Here is a 15,244-nt window from a genome sequence, read left to right as displayed (position 1 = left end):
CGAAACCGGAAGCGATGGATCAGGATGATTGGGAAGAGATGCAGGATAAGACCGTCTCAACGATTCGACTCTGTTTGTCGGATGACATAACACATCAGGTGATGGACCTCACAACTTGTAAGGAGATGTGTGATAAGTTGGAAAAGATGTATATGTCAAAATCGTTATCTAGCAAACTATACCTCAAGCAGAGGTTGTTCGGTTTGAAGATGTCTGAGAGCGGGGATCTGGTTGCACACGTCAACAACTTCAATCAAATCATCGGGGATCTGGTTCGTGTGGATGTGAAGATTGAGGACGAAGATCAAGCCATGATCTTGCTGTGTTCTCTGCCTCCTCAATATGAGACGTTGTTAACAGCTCTAACAGTCGATAAAACGACCATAAAGCTGGAGACAGTTTCTGCAGCACTACTCTCTCACCATGAGAGAAGGCAGAATACAGGTTTGGGTGACAACTCTCAAGGTGACGGACTGTATGTCAGTCAGGATAGAGGAAGGCAGCGGGGGAAGCAGCAGGATGATACTAGCAAGAAAATGTCAAAGTCAAAGTTCGGGAAGAAAGTAGTCTGCTATAGGTGTGGCAAGCCTGGCCACTATAGAAGAGACTGTCCGGACAAAGGGCAGAATTCGAAGGAGACATCGAACTCTGCAAACATGGTTCAGAAGGTGGAAGACTCGGAAGGATCAGCTGATTCGGATATGCTTGCTGTTACGTCAGGTGATCACTCGGATACCTGGATAATGGATACGGGCGCTTCATTCCACATGACCCCTAACAGGGAGTGGTTTGAAACGTACAAGGCTGGAAACATGGGCTCTGTTCGACTTGCGGATGACAAGGCGTGTGGTGTTGTGGGCATTGGACAAGTCAAGTTTCGGATGTATGATGGGACTATCATGACATTAACTGATGTCAGACACATACCAGTCATGAAGAAAAATCTGATATCTCTGGGGTTGCTACATAGAAACGGCTTCAAGTACAAATCAGATGATGATGAAGTATTGAAGGTTTTCAAAGGTTCTATGATGGTGATGAAGGGACAAATGACAGTTGGAAGCGTATATCGGTTGATAGGGAACGTGGTTGTAGGTGGTGCTGCAGCTGCAGTTTCTGAGTCAGAGTGTACAACCTTGTGGCATATGCGTATGGGCCACATTGGGGAACACGGTTTGAAAGAGCTCTTGAGAAGGGGTCTTCTGGACCGGTTGAAGGATTGCAAGATGGAGTTTTGCAAGTTCTGTGTGATGGGAAAACAGTCCAAGGTATCTTTTAAGACGGGCCAACACACGACAAAAGGTCTTATTGACTATGTCCATTCTGATGTGTGGGGGCCAACTCGGGTGCAATCTATGGGAGGATCAAGATACTTCGTTTTATTCATCGATGACTTCTCTAAGAAGGTTTGGGTGTACTTCATGAAGCAGAAATCTGAGGTGTTCGAAAACTTCAAGGTTTGGAAAGCTGAAGTAGAAAATCAGACGGAGAGAAAGGTGAAGTACTTGAGATCGGATAATGGCACAGAGTATACTGACGGGAAGTTCCAGAAGTTTATGCGGAGCATGGCATTCAGAGGCACTTTACAGTGCGTAAAACGCCTCAGCAAAACGGTGTCGTTGAAAGAATGAACCGTTCGATTGCAGAGAAAGCAAGGTGTTTGAGGTTGAATGCAGGGTTAGCAAAGCAGTTCTGGGCGGAAGCAGTAAATATGGCAGTCTATCTCATCAATAGATCGCCAAGAAGTTCCTTAGAAGGAAAGGTCGCAGAAGAGGTGTGGACTGGGGTAGATATTGATCTATCAAACTTGAGGATATTTGGATGTCCAGCTTACATGCTAGTTGCGGGAGATGAAAGATCAAAGCTGGATTCGAAATCCAAAAAGTGCATTTTTCTAGGCTTTGAGAAAGGTGTTAAAGGATTCAAGTTATGGGATCCTGAGGCAAGGAAAAGGGTGTTTAGCCGAGATGTGGTCTTTGACGAGCAGTATATGGTGCAGCAGGCGATATCAGACCGAGTGCCTGTGACCATTGAGACTATTACGGATTCTGAAGTTACTCAGGAGGAGTCTGGTGCAGAAAAACCAGATGAAGTTAGTGATGAGCGGTCTGTGGAAGTGGCACAGAAAGAGGTTCAACGTGGAACAGAGGAGAGTTTGGTTTCTAGAAGACCAAAACGTGCAATAAAGGCTCCAGTCAGGTTCGGGTTTGAAGACATGGTCAACTATGCTCTTATGGTCGAGATGGATGATCCTACCACCTATCATGAAGCTATTAATAGCGATGAGAGGGATGAATGTATTGGTTCTATGAAGGAAGAGGCAGTAAGTCTGGATAAGAACGAGACTTGGGATCTTGTGGAGTTACCTGAAGGGAATAAAGCAATTGGCTGCAAGTGGATCTACAAGAAGAAGGAAGGGATGTCTGTGAAAGAACCTAAGAAGTTCAAGTCCAGAGTAGTGGCAAGAGGGTACTCGCAGAAAAAAGGAATAGACTACGACGAGATATTCTCGCCGGTAGTACGACACACTTCCATACGAGCTGTGTTGGGTTTGGTAGCTGTTTGGGATCTGCATCTTGAGCAGATGGACGTGAAAACGGCCTTCCTTCATGGAGAGTTGGAGGAGGAAATATATATGGAGCAACCTGAAGGCTTGGTTAAGCCTGGAGAAGAGCATCTGGTGTGTAGATTGAAGAAGTCTTTATACGGTTTGAAGCAGGCTCCAAGGCAGTGGTACAAACGGTTTGATTCATATATGATGAAAATAGGCTATCAAAGGTGCGAATACGATTGTTGTGTGTATGTCAAGTCCCTTGACCATTCTCCCATATTCCTGCTGTTATATGTTGATGATATGCTCATTGCTGCAAACGATATGGATGACATAAATCGTTTGAAAAGGTTACTGGGACGAGAGTTTGAGATGAAAGATCTTGGTGCTGCAAAGGAGATTCTTGGAATGGAGATTCGCAGGGATAGAAGCTCTAAGAGGTTATGGCTTTCTCAGAAGAGTTACATTGAGAAGGTGTTAGAACGTTTTGATAAACCAGTCTCTACACCATTGGCGAAACACTTCATACTTACAGCAGAGCAAAGTCCAAAGTCTGCTGAAGAACTCAAGGATATGGCGGAGGTTCCTTATGCTAGCGCAGTTGGTTGTTTGATGTATGTAATGGTGTGTAAAAGACCGGATCTAGCACAAGCAGTTAGTCAAGTCAGTAAGTACATGTCAAATCCTGGGAGGAGACATTGGGATGCTGTGAAGTGGATCCTAAGATACTTGCGAGGTACAAGTGACTATGGGCTTATGTTTGGTGGAGAAGTGCAGGATTCAGTTATTGGGTTCGTGGATTCAGATTATGGTGGAGACCTTGATAATAGCATGTCAACTACGGGGTATGTATTTACTCTTGCAGGAGCACCTATTTGCTGGAGATCGGTACAACAAGGTATTGTAGCGATGTCAACCACTGAGGCTGAATACATGGCACTTGGAGAAGCAGCTAAGGAAGCAGTATGGGTACAAGGACTTGTATCCGAGTTGGGTGTTGATCAAGAAGGTGTTCAGCTACACTGTGATAGTCAAAGCGCGTTATGTTTGGCTAAGAATCAAGTGTATCATGGAAGGACGAAGCACATACGTATAAGGTTTCACAAGATAAGGGAGTTAGCAGCTTCTGCAGAAGTCTTATTGGAGAAGGTGCATACGTCGGAGAATCCAGCTGACATGTTGACCAAGCCTGTTACAACGGAGAAGTTCAAGCATTGCTTGGATCTTCTCCGTGTTTGCCAATGCTAAGAAGCAATGGAGGTTCCCCCCAGAAGATATACTGGATAAGGAGTTTTGTAGAGATTTTTCATCAAGGTAGTGTTTGTTGCATCTGTGTGTCTTAAATCTCTGATGTACCAGTAAAATGGCCAGCACTCGTTATCAAGGTTGACATCTGGGGGGTGCCGGTATGCCTTTTCGGTTTAGGAAAATTACTATTTCTATTGGGAAAAGGAAATCGGGTTTTTTGAGGCTGTATAAATATGAGTCTAAGAGTTTGTAAATTATTATCACATCATTAATATGGGTCTCAATACGTTTTCTTCTCTATTCTTCTTCTAGCCTAAACGACGGCTGTTCACAACAAAATACATATTAATTTTGCTAAAAACATATTATATGCAAAAGTATTTATACGTTTCGGAGTGGGAAATAAAGTTAGATACTATATAGTTTCTCTTTCTCTATTTACTTACTTTGTACGAAAAATGCTTCACTAAAATAGTGATATAATACTGTCATACTGATCGAGCTGGATTCACGGGTCGACCCGCCCCGCCCGCGCCAACCTGCGGATCGACTAGTTTTTTCTAACTCAAAATTTTGATCCGCATGACCCGCAAAGAAGGATTCAAAAACCCGCACCCACCCCGTCCAGTTTTGCGGATAACCCTCGAGACCCGCGGGTAAAATAAAATTTAATAAAATAATCAAAATTGTATATTTTATAATTAAAATTATATATTTATAACTAAATTTTATAATTTTATAATATTTTTTATATTTTTTATATTTTTAAGAAAATAACTTTTTATTTAAAAAAAAAAATTTATTTTTTTTTGAATTATTTTTTTGCGGGTTGACGGGTATCCGAGATTCAAATTCAACCGACCCGCATCCGCCCTGCTTAAAATTGACTCAACCCGCACCCGCACCCGCATGTTAAATTTTTCGAATTGGCCGATCCGCACCCGCCCCGCAACGGATCAAACGGGGCGGGACCCGCGGGTACATACTGATAATTCGTGAACGTAAACTTATCCAGGATAATAATGAAAAACATACAAAAAGAAATAAATATATATAGACGAAAGGAGAACCAGCAGAAAGGAGACAAAAACAGAAATGAAAAAGAAAATACTGTTTCTTTTGTCATCTAGCGCTATAACAATTTCCCATTTAAAATAAAATACATTTCGATATAACTTTAAAAAAGAAACAAAATAGAAAATAGGATGGCACACATTCAAAGTAACATATACTGCATATTTTCAACCTCTTCAGGAAAATTACCCGAAATTTAGAAAACAATTTCCCAAGGAAAACGTATTATAAAATTAAAGTTGGAGGCCGTTTACTGAAGAAAATCAAGAATTGAAGTGGTAAAAAATCAAGTATTTAATGAAAAGTTATGACGTCTACAATAAATAAATATTCTTTGTCTGTATATAAACGTCTATTTGTTAATTTGCGTTTCTGAGTGTGAGTAAACTTGTTTTCTTAACATCAAACTTGAGATTCATATATTCTAGTGAGGCATTCTAGCTTCGATAGTGATTATATTGTGTTAAAAGATGAATCAGCGACCACGAAATGATTACTTGAGAGTGAATAGGACTGGAAAGTACACTCGAAAGAGTATTTTCGATCAAGTACACACTAACGCTAACGTCATACCTCAGCAGCCACGGCAACCGCAACCGAAAACACAAGTGTACATCATTGACAAGGAAGACTTCAAAACCATTGTTCAGCAACTAACGAGTAATCAATCATGTGAGTTCTTACCTCAAAACCTTCCAAATCGTCAGAAGATCAGACCAGAGGCGACCTCACCAGTTCCTCTCAATGCCACAGGGGTTCATGTCTCATCGCATATGCAGTATTTTGAAAGCTTACTTGAAGAATCATCGGACTCTAATGGTGACAACTTCCAACAATCATTTGATGAGAATCAATTTCATATGCAACCCATGCTATATTCAAATGGTGACAATTTCCGACCAACATTTGATGAGAATCAATCTCATATGCCACCCATGTCATATTCCAATGGTCGTAAACCGATCATGACCACTACTTTACCCTCTCATTGGTCCAATGGTTCGCCTCAACAAATGGACGGTGCTTACTCATTGCAATCAACTAGAGTTGAGTATCCTCAACCATTGACTCCAAAGTTCACATTTTCGTCTGTGACTCAACCTGGATATTTCCATCCGGACCTAGGACGTTTTTAGCTCCTAAGTTCCATGATTTTGATTGCTACCACCACTCGATTTTCCCTCCATCTTCAGATGTTCAGAACAGAATATCCATTAGACAAGAAATAAGCTAGTTTGATTAAGAGAGGTTTAGCTAGAGTGATTTTGCTAAGCTTTAGTTTGTATGATGATGATTATCATATTATTGTCTTGTATGAAGCTCTGTTTGGCTTATCAGTAAATCAATCAACTCTTTTTGTCTCTACTAAGCGATTTTGTAGACAAACATCAAATAACCAACAACCACTAGAAATTTTGAAATAAGAACCAACTGAATTTGATCACTCTTGTTCAACCGATTATAAACATTAAACAAGCAAAAGTTGGTTTACAAGATGAAAAGCGAACCAGACTTCCGTGGAAAATACCGAATTGGTTAATAATCTAAGACTAGAAGCAAGAGACAGAAGAAACTAGGGGTGGGCAAAAAACTCAAACCGAACCGACACAACCGAAGTTAAACCGACTCAAACCAAACCGTGCTCTTTGTATAACCCAATTGGTTTATGTTTTACTCAACCCGAATATTCTGGTTTGGTTTGTGTTTAAACCAAACCAAACCGATATATAACCCAATATATTTTTATCTATAAATATATATATTTATTTATTAAAAATTTATATATATTAACATATTGTAAATTTTAGTTAAAGTTTTGTTTTCCATTTTTTCTTAACTTTCATATATTTTTAAAAAATTCCAAATATAATTCAAATAATACTATTATATATAGACTTATTCTTGGGTTCACCCCCTAGGGTGAACCTTTAGCTTCACCAACCAATAGTGTTTGAGTATTTGATGTTTGATATCTTTTAAAAAGAGCTATTCTTGGGTTCACTCCCTAAGGTGAACCTAAAGGTTCACCAACCAATAGAAAATTGTCATTTTAGATTTAGTATCTTTTAATTAAGGAAACAAATAACTTCTCAAATTATATTATCTTTTCAAAAAAAAATTTAAAAATAAATAAAAATAATATATAAAAACGAATTAAAAAATAATGTTGTCAACTAAACCCTAAACTCTAATCCTAAATACTAAACCCTTGGATAAACCCTAAACCCTTGGAAAAATACTAAACATGTTGTCAACAAAACACTAAACCCTAAACTCTAATCCTAAACCCTAAACCCTTGGGTAAACCCTAAACCTTGGATAAATTCTAACCCTTGAAAAAACAATAAACATTTGGATAAATTCTAAAGTATAAATCTTAAACACTAAACTCTAAATCTTATAAATAAATATTTTCTTTAAAAATTATCTTTTTTAGAACTATTGTTATTTTTATTTATTTAATCTTTTTTATTTATTTTAAAAGCATAAAATAATTTGGCAAGTTATTTTGTTTCCTTAATTAAAAGATACTAGATTTAAAATGACAACTTCCTATTGGTTGGTGAACCTAAAGGTGAACCCAAGAAAAAGTCTTTTAAAAAAGGAAACATGATTGAATTTCCAAATTAGATTAAAATAAAAAATATTAAATACATAAAAAATAATAATAGTTACAACAAATAAATAAATTAATATTATTAAGCCTTCACTAAAATACTAAATCATATACCCTAAATCCTAAAACCTATACTCTAAATCCTAAACCCAAAAAATTTTGGTAAACCCTAAGCCTTTTGATAAATCCTAAACCCTAAATCATAAATATTAAAAACTAAATCATAAAAACACTAAACCCTAAATTCTAATCACTAAACTCTAAACCCTTGGGTAAACCCCGAACCCTTGGATTTAGGGTTTAGGATTTATCAAAAGGCTTAGGTTTATCTAAAATTTTTAGGTTTAGGATTTATCTAAGATTTTAGGGTTTAGGATTTAGGGTATAGAGGTTTAATATTTTACTAAAAGCTTGATAATATTAGTTTATTATTTTTTGTAACTATTACTATTTTTTATGTATTTATATTTTTTTATTTTTAAAATATAATATAGTTTGGAAATTAAATTTTGTTTCTTTTTTTTAAAGATATCAAATATCAAATACTCAAACACTATTGGTTGGTGAATCTTGAAGTTCACCCTAGAGAGTGAACCTAAGAATACCTCTTATATATATTCTCTAATTCTAATACATAAAGGTTGTAGTCGAAACAAAACCTAAAAACTATAAGGATCTAGATCATAGCCGTCTTTGTCTCGTTCTTCTCCAATATCCAGTGTTTAAAAGTAAAACTAGATTCTTAATCCACGTTTAGCGCGGATTTTAAAAAGATTAGTGCTTTTGAATGGTCATTTTACAATTTTAAAAAACTTAGATGGTAAAATGCATTTTATTGTCTATTTACCCATCTTAACCCATAAAATACATGATTTAAATTCATAGTTTCATCCCTCGGTCTTAATAATATAAAGAGTGTGAGCTTCAAATATGGCTCAACCGTACTAATTAGAACAGTAATCAAGATTGAGTTTATAGTTTCATCATTTTGTCTTAATAATGTAAAGAGTTTTTTTTGTCAGCAACTAAACAGATTCATATAGACTATGTAAACTAAACTGGTAGCTCCACATTCATATAAACGACAAAAGACGGTTGCTTCCTTGCACTACGTGCTAAACTGTCCGCCCTTTTATTTTGTGTCCGTGATATATGAAGGAGCTCTGAACTTCAAATATGGCCAAAAATATAAGTTAACAATATGCAATAATGGATTAGAGGGTAAAACTTCTAGGTATAGGTTGTTACAATGCAATATCCCACACGAGCAAATAAATTAAATATATATTAAAATGTTTCTTAGAAACCCATATTGCTAAAAAAAGTTTTTTAAAAGAATGATTTATCTTAACTAAACAAAATATTAGGATTTGGAACCGAGTTGAAAGAATATATAGGGAGAATATTCTAATAAATTGTTATTTGTTAACCAAAAATATTTTCAATTTTTATTATTGAATTTATTGTTAAGATTTAGTATAATAATTCCTTGTTACTAAATATATTATTGACATCCTATTTTTAAAGTATATAAGATGGTTTCTTTCTCATAAAAACTTACGTACAAGTGTAGTTTATACATACTGACTCTTAAATGTTTGTTTTGATCATTTCACCAAAAAAGTTTGTTTTGATCATGAGAATGTCCACAAGTAATCTAAACAATTAAAACCATGTTTAAAAGGGTCAATAAAAGGTTTTTAGTTAGTATACGTTTAGTCTCATCATGAAAAATATGGTTAGACCATACATATATGTTAATAAAGTTGATTTTTTTTGTTTGATGTGATATTTAAGAAGTAGTTAAAAAATGAAATATAACACTGAGATCCAAAATAAGTTTCTAAACTAATAGATTAGATAATGCATAAATGAAATACATTGTAGAACTAAATTATAAGGGATATTATACTTATTTCTAATGAAATCTGAGTAAGTCTAAATTTAGATGACAATATTTTGAAGTACATAAAGTGTAGGACTCTAAATTAATAAAGTAGATTATGTAACAAAATTATTGTTTAGTATTTTTAGTTTTTGGATACACGAGGTCAGGTTGGTAACTATGACTACCTATGCAACAAGACAACAGTTACTTGTATCTCAAGTTAGGTCATTTTCTGTCTCCGTGCCTACAGATAATGGACACACTGGCTGAGATTCAGGAAAGCCATGACGCTGTCAGAGATCTAGAGAAGAAACTCCTTGACCTACAACAGGTAGACCTTGATCCGGTTTACCAAAATTTGTCAAAATGATTCACCTCTTTGGTTGGTTGGTAGGTGTTTCTTGATATGGTCGTGCTGGTGGATGCATAGGTTGAGATGCTAGACAACATAGAGAACATGGTAACCATGCTCTTACATTATCTTTTGATGAAACCCTGAGTTTAATTTTTCTTCAAAACCCTTCTTGCTCTGACAGGTCTCCAGCGCTGTGGATCATGTTCAATCCGGGAACAACCAGCTAACAAAGGCAATAAAGAAACAGAAAAGTTCGAGGAAATGGATGTGCATTGCCATCCTCATCCTTCTTATCATCATCATCATCATCATCATTTCCATTGTCTCTGTTCTCAAACCATGGACACATAAACATGGTGGTGCTTAGGGTTCTCTTCTCCCTTCCCTGCTTCTGAAGCTTTTGTATAAAACAGTTCAACATACACATACATGTATCATCGCATCAAAGAGCATCCTTCCACTGTCACTATCAAAATGATGTATTCTTTTGACTGGATCAACCAACGAATTAACTATTCTACAACTGCCAGAGGCTGAACATCCCAGTCTTAACGAATATGAATATAGAGGGAATCAGGAGACGGTAAGTGAATAATAAAACTCTGTTGTAACTTATTTTATCTTTTCATATCTGTAGTGTGTCAAAAAAATTTCCAGAAAAAGAACTATTGGAGAAAAAGAGACAAGAATCTGAATGAACCTTTATCAGATTTTACAATGATGAGAAAAAGATACCTCAGCTTCACATTTGCTTCACGGGAAGACCTTAAAGAAGGATGAAGCATAACGGTCATCCTTTGCTGCATCAGTCATCCTTTGCTGCATCTTTTCTTTTTAATATGAACTCACACTGTAACTAAACGGCTCCAATTTTGGTTTACGATTCTCGGTTTAAGCTATATACCAATACCCTAATCATATCATTGATATTTTGTTTTCGGTTCAGGACTTAACCGTTAAATCACAAACCTCGCATCCAAGCCCAATTTGTTTTGCCGGTTCAATTAGATTGGTCCATATATACCGGGTGTTACTTTGATAAATCCACACGAGGTGGTGGTTTAGGTATAAACCCGGTTTCGGTATTTATTTGATCATGATTCTCTGCTTCAGTTGAAACATGAAAAAATCTTCTGGATTTTGCTGTATATAACTGTTAATAATCTCAAGAGGACAAATATCTTTCTTCCAGATTTTGGCTTATTTGTTTTTTTATTAAATGTGTTAAATAATCTATCAGTATTTATGTATATCTACGTCAGATAATACATTATCTTATAGATTTTATTTCCACATAATTTGATAAGAAAATTAGCTAAATCAATACCATTTTCATTCTATAAAATGGTTTCCCACAACACTGATCAGAAACCATTATTTTCTCAACATCTCAAACAATGGAAAAGATATCAATGAAGTTTGCTCTTGTTGTTTTCTTAGTTGTTGCATCCGGTAAATTTCGTATTCCATATATAAGAAAAGTTTTTTTTTTACTACTATGTAAGATAAAAGATTTAAAACGCAAATTTTATTCATAACAACAACAATAATACTGTTTTTGTTTTGTAGTGGTGAGTATTGAGGCAACACGATTATTAACCGAAGAAGCTCTTGAAACTGTTTTGCATGGTGAATCTTTGCCGCATGGTGGTGAATCTTTGCCGCATGGTGAAGAAAAATTCCATTTTGGTCTTCGATGCAAGAAAGGCTGTCATCAGGAATGTAATCCAGATCCTTTTATTGTAAGATGTTCTTGTGTGTGCAAATGATCTGATCCTTCTTTTAATCGAATCCTCAAATAATAACGTGTTTTCTAATATTAATGAAAAACTGGGTCAATTATGTTTAATCATGTTACTGGCGAATCTAGGAGATTTATGTCATGGGTGACTTTTGGGCCTAAATTGGTCATAAAATAGATTCGACTCCTCTTCTGGCATCAGAGTTGTTTGACACCAAAGTATTAGTAACAATCGACACTCTTTTATGTCCTCGACAGTTTTCTCTTGCGAGTCAGGTAGACCACTCTCCAGTAAATCAAGTATAAATTTAAATCTAATCGTTAGATGAACCTCAAACCGGTAAAATTGGAAAGATAACTCAAAGATATATTCTGTATCCAAAAATGAGTTCAATCTCACTGTATGAAGACCTCCATCCATATTTAAACATGTGACATATCTGTGCAGTTTTGCACCTCAAATAACTCCAAAATCACCAAAGTATTCAGAACGTACCTTAACCTGAAAATGCTCTAAAACACATTCCAAACACATATAATAGATTCGATAAAAAACTTATAACATGATATAAAATAGGTAAAATCTATGGTATATCAGTTCACTTCACTCCGGGTTCAAAATCCTGAATACGATATATGACAAAGTATGACATAAAAGTCTGTTTTCATTAAGAAACTAAGCAGGAACCTTATGCCGTTCACCAACAAAACAAAAATCTCTGACACACAACCATATTTTTGTACATGACTAACAAGAGTCCATGTAAGGACAATGAAGAAACTTAAAATGGTCTTTTTGAGGTGATACATTATTTCAACAGCGATGTGGGTTTAAAGAAACTTCTACTTCGTCAAGCCAACAACCAAAAAGGGAAAAATAGAAACCCTACAGCCATGCATCATGCATGTATTCTCTAACATGGGTGGAAAGAAAGAGAGTCTTTAAACGAAATGTAGCAGTCAAATGCAAAAGGTTTTGTAGCAGTAAAATGCAAGAAGTTTATTTATACAGTAAAATTCAATAAATTAATATTCTAGAAATTAATAAATTTTACATTAGATTAGTGTAAACTATTATAATTTGATAAGATAATAAAATAATAATTTTTTGAAAAATCTTATGTAAATACATGATTTCAATGTAAATATTCATTAATAATTAGTATGCATATAGTTTATATATTATTTTTGAACAAAACAAATTGGTAAAGAAATCAGTTTAGTCTTTATGTATATTAAAGTTTACAATGTTAAAATGAATTGGTCTTATGCATTTTTAATTAAATTTGGTAAAGAAATCAATTTAGTCTGAATGTATATTTATGAAATTTAAATAATACATATTTTGATGATTTTCTTTCCATAGTTTGATAATAAAGCTGACTGAATCAATACGAATTTTATCCTATAAAATAGTTCCCACAACATTGGTCAGATAACCAGCTTTCAAAAAAAAAACAATTGATCAGATACCAGCATTTTTCTCAACATCTAAAACAATGGAGAAAATCATATCAATGAAATTTGCCTTTGTTATCTTCTTAGTTGTTACATCCGGTTAGTTTCGTATTTCATATGCAACATAAAAGTTAAAACATGCAAGTCACTTATCAAAAACAAAAACATGCAATTTTTTTTTGTTGTTGCTAAATTATAAAAACATGCAAGTTTTTATTTATAACAACAAAAATACTGGTTTGGTTTTGTAGTGATGAGTATTGAGGCAACAAGGTTATTACCCGAAGAAGCTTGAAACTATGTTGCAGGGTGAATCTTTGCCGCACGATGAGGAGAAATTCCATTTTGGTCGTCACTGCCCAATAGGGTGTCATGTGGAATGTAATTCCGATCCTTTTGTTGTAAGATGTGGTTGTGTTTGCAAACATTAATCTGATCTTTTTTAATCGATCCCCACAAATAAGAATATGTATTTCTCTCATATGATTATATCAATAAAAGACTTCGCCAATTATGTTATTGTGTAATGATTTCTGTCCAGTTTTTTTTCTTTTTGAATCTAAAATGAGCAATAGATCTCTGTGGTAAAAATAATAATCTGAATAATAAATGGTATTTATAAATTACGCTTGTGTAATAATACCATGTATCATTCAGATTAATATGTGTTTGAATTTAATCCTTTTTAATAGATACTAGAGCTTTTTCCGCGCTACGCGCGAATTGTTTGTTTATATTTTATGCTATATATTTTTTTATCAATAAACTGTTTTATTATTTTAGAATTTTATTTTATTTATTTTCCAAGTATGAATTGTCAAAATAGTTTTTAAAAACCCCTCTCTAAATTGTCATTCATTGTTATAAAATATTACAAAAATGTTTAAAAAGTAAAGAAACAATAAATGACGCTCTAGTAAGTTTGATATGAGATGACCTTTTTCCTACCAAAAAAAAAAATATGAGATGACCTTTTTAGTTAAAATATCAACACAATTATTAATTTACTTTTACTTTATTTTTTTGACCAAAGTGAAAATAGTTTTCCCACTTGTCATAAATATTTGTTGGGTTGAATTATATTGATATATATATATATAAGTATATATACACATGAGATTTTTACTTAACTTTTCTTAATATATTTGAAGCTTTTTATTAAAATGCATATTTTGATGTCAAATTAAACCATGTAACTAAATAAATTATAATACATCAATTTTTTTTTCAAAAACAATAATATATCTTGTATATGTTAAGATAGATGGGCTTCACACTTAAAACCAATTGGTGATAAGAGGATTAGCTCATCCATCTTATATATTACTAAGGATCGATTCCAACTACCGATGTGGGACAACTATGTGTCTAATACGCTCCCTCGAGATGATGGCTCTTTGAGCGTCAATCTCGGAATGTTTGGACAAGGATTGATGGGCCAATTTTGGGCCAGATCGATGTGGATCGGGTTGGCTGCGTAGATCGGGCTCTGATACCATATAGGGAGAACGCTTAATACTTTCTCATTAGGTATAGGAAGAGTATTTATACAGAGATATACATAGGGTAAATACAAGAATAGACTAATTACAAAGAGAGCCTCAAACTATATCATATTTTCTTAACAGTATACTCCTTCCGTTTCATAATACTTGATGTTTTGCTTTAATACTTGACATTAAGACCTTTTTATAAAAAAATATTTTTTTTTAAATTTTAAATACATTGACCAATTAAAAAAAAGTCTATTAAATCTGCCTTGTTAAATATTTTCCAATAAAATTAAAATCAATCTTAAATTTTCAAAACTCCATGTAATTTGAAATAAAATAATTCTTCTAATTAGGTAGATATAAGAATAAGAAGTCGTATTTACTTTTAACTTCCACATTAGTAGAGAGAATAGGATACATTGGTTTTGAGCTTCCGCATGGGTAATGATCTTACTAAGTTTTATGTATTAAAGATACTTTATTATACTTTTATTGACATATAGTCAAACAGAATTATAATCTGGAAAATCTCTAATTATATTATTGATATTGGAGATAATTGAACTATATATATTATAATTAGTTAAATAACTTTTTTAAACGAATAATAGTATACTGCTCACTAAGTTGAATTGGTCGAAGATTATGATTTAAAGTCAAGAATTAATTTCGGTAGATGATGGAAGCAAACGTGATGGTCCAAAAGCGGCCAGCGAAGGAGTTGGCAACAAAGGCTCTGAGGAGAGAGGAGTGAGACTCGAAGTTAGTGATAGAAGTTCCGGAGAATTAGTGATAGTATTGGCTGCTTTGGCCTCCACT

At 34.4% G+C, this 15,244-nt stretch overlaps 1 protein-coding gene across 1 annotated transcript; it reads left to right on the top strand.

The window, feature by feature from the left end:
* The first annotated feature begins 5,343 nt into the window (after positions 1–5,343).
* LOC108820173 (VQ motif-containing protein 5) lies at positions 5,344–6,009 on the top strand. Its single transcript, XM_018593149.1, has one exon. It carries the CDS (start codon positions 5,344–5,346, stop codon positions 6,007–6,009), a length of 666 nt encoding a protein of 221 aa, XP_018448651.1.
* Positions 6,010–15,244: the final 9,235 nt, after the last annotated feature.

Source organism: Raphanus sativus, chromosome 8, assembly GCF_000801105.2.
Source record: "Raphanus sativus cultivar WK10039 chromosome 8, ASM80110v3, whole genome shotgun sequence".
NCBI classification, from domain to species: domain Eukaryota; kingdom Viridiplantae; phylum Streptophyta; class Magnoliopsida; order Brassicales; family Brassicaceae; genus Raphanus; species Raphanus sativus.
This window is presented reverse-complemented; position numbering and strand designations above follow the sequence as displayed.

What these genes read in the sequence shown, in the direction of transcription:
- LOC108820173 (XM_018593149.1), top strand. Translation starts at nt 5,344, where the DNA reads ATGAATCAGCGACCACGAAATGATTACTTGAGAGTGAATAGGACTGGA.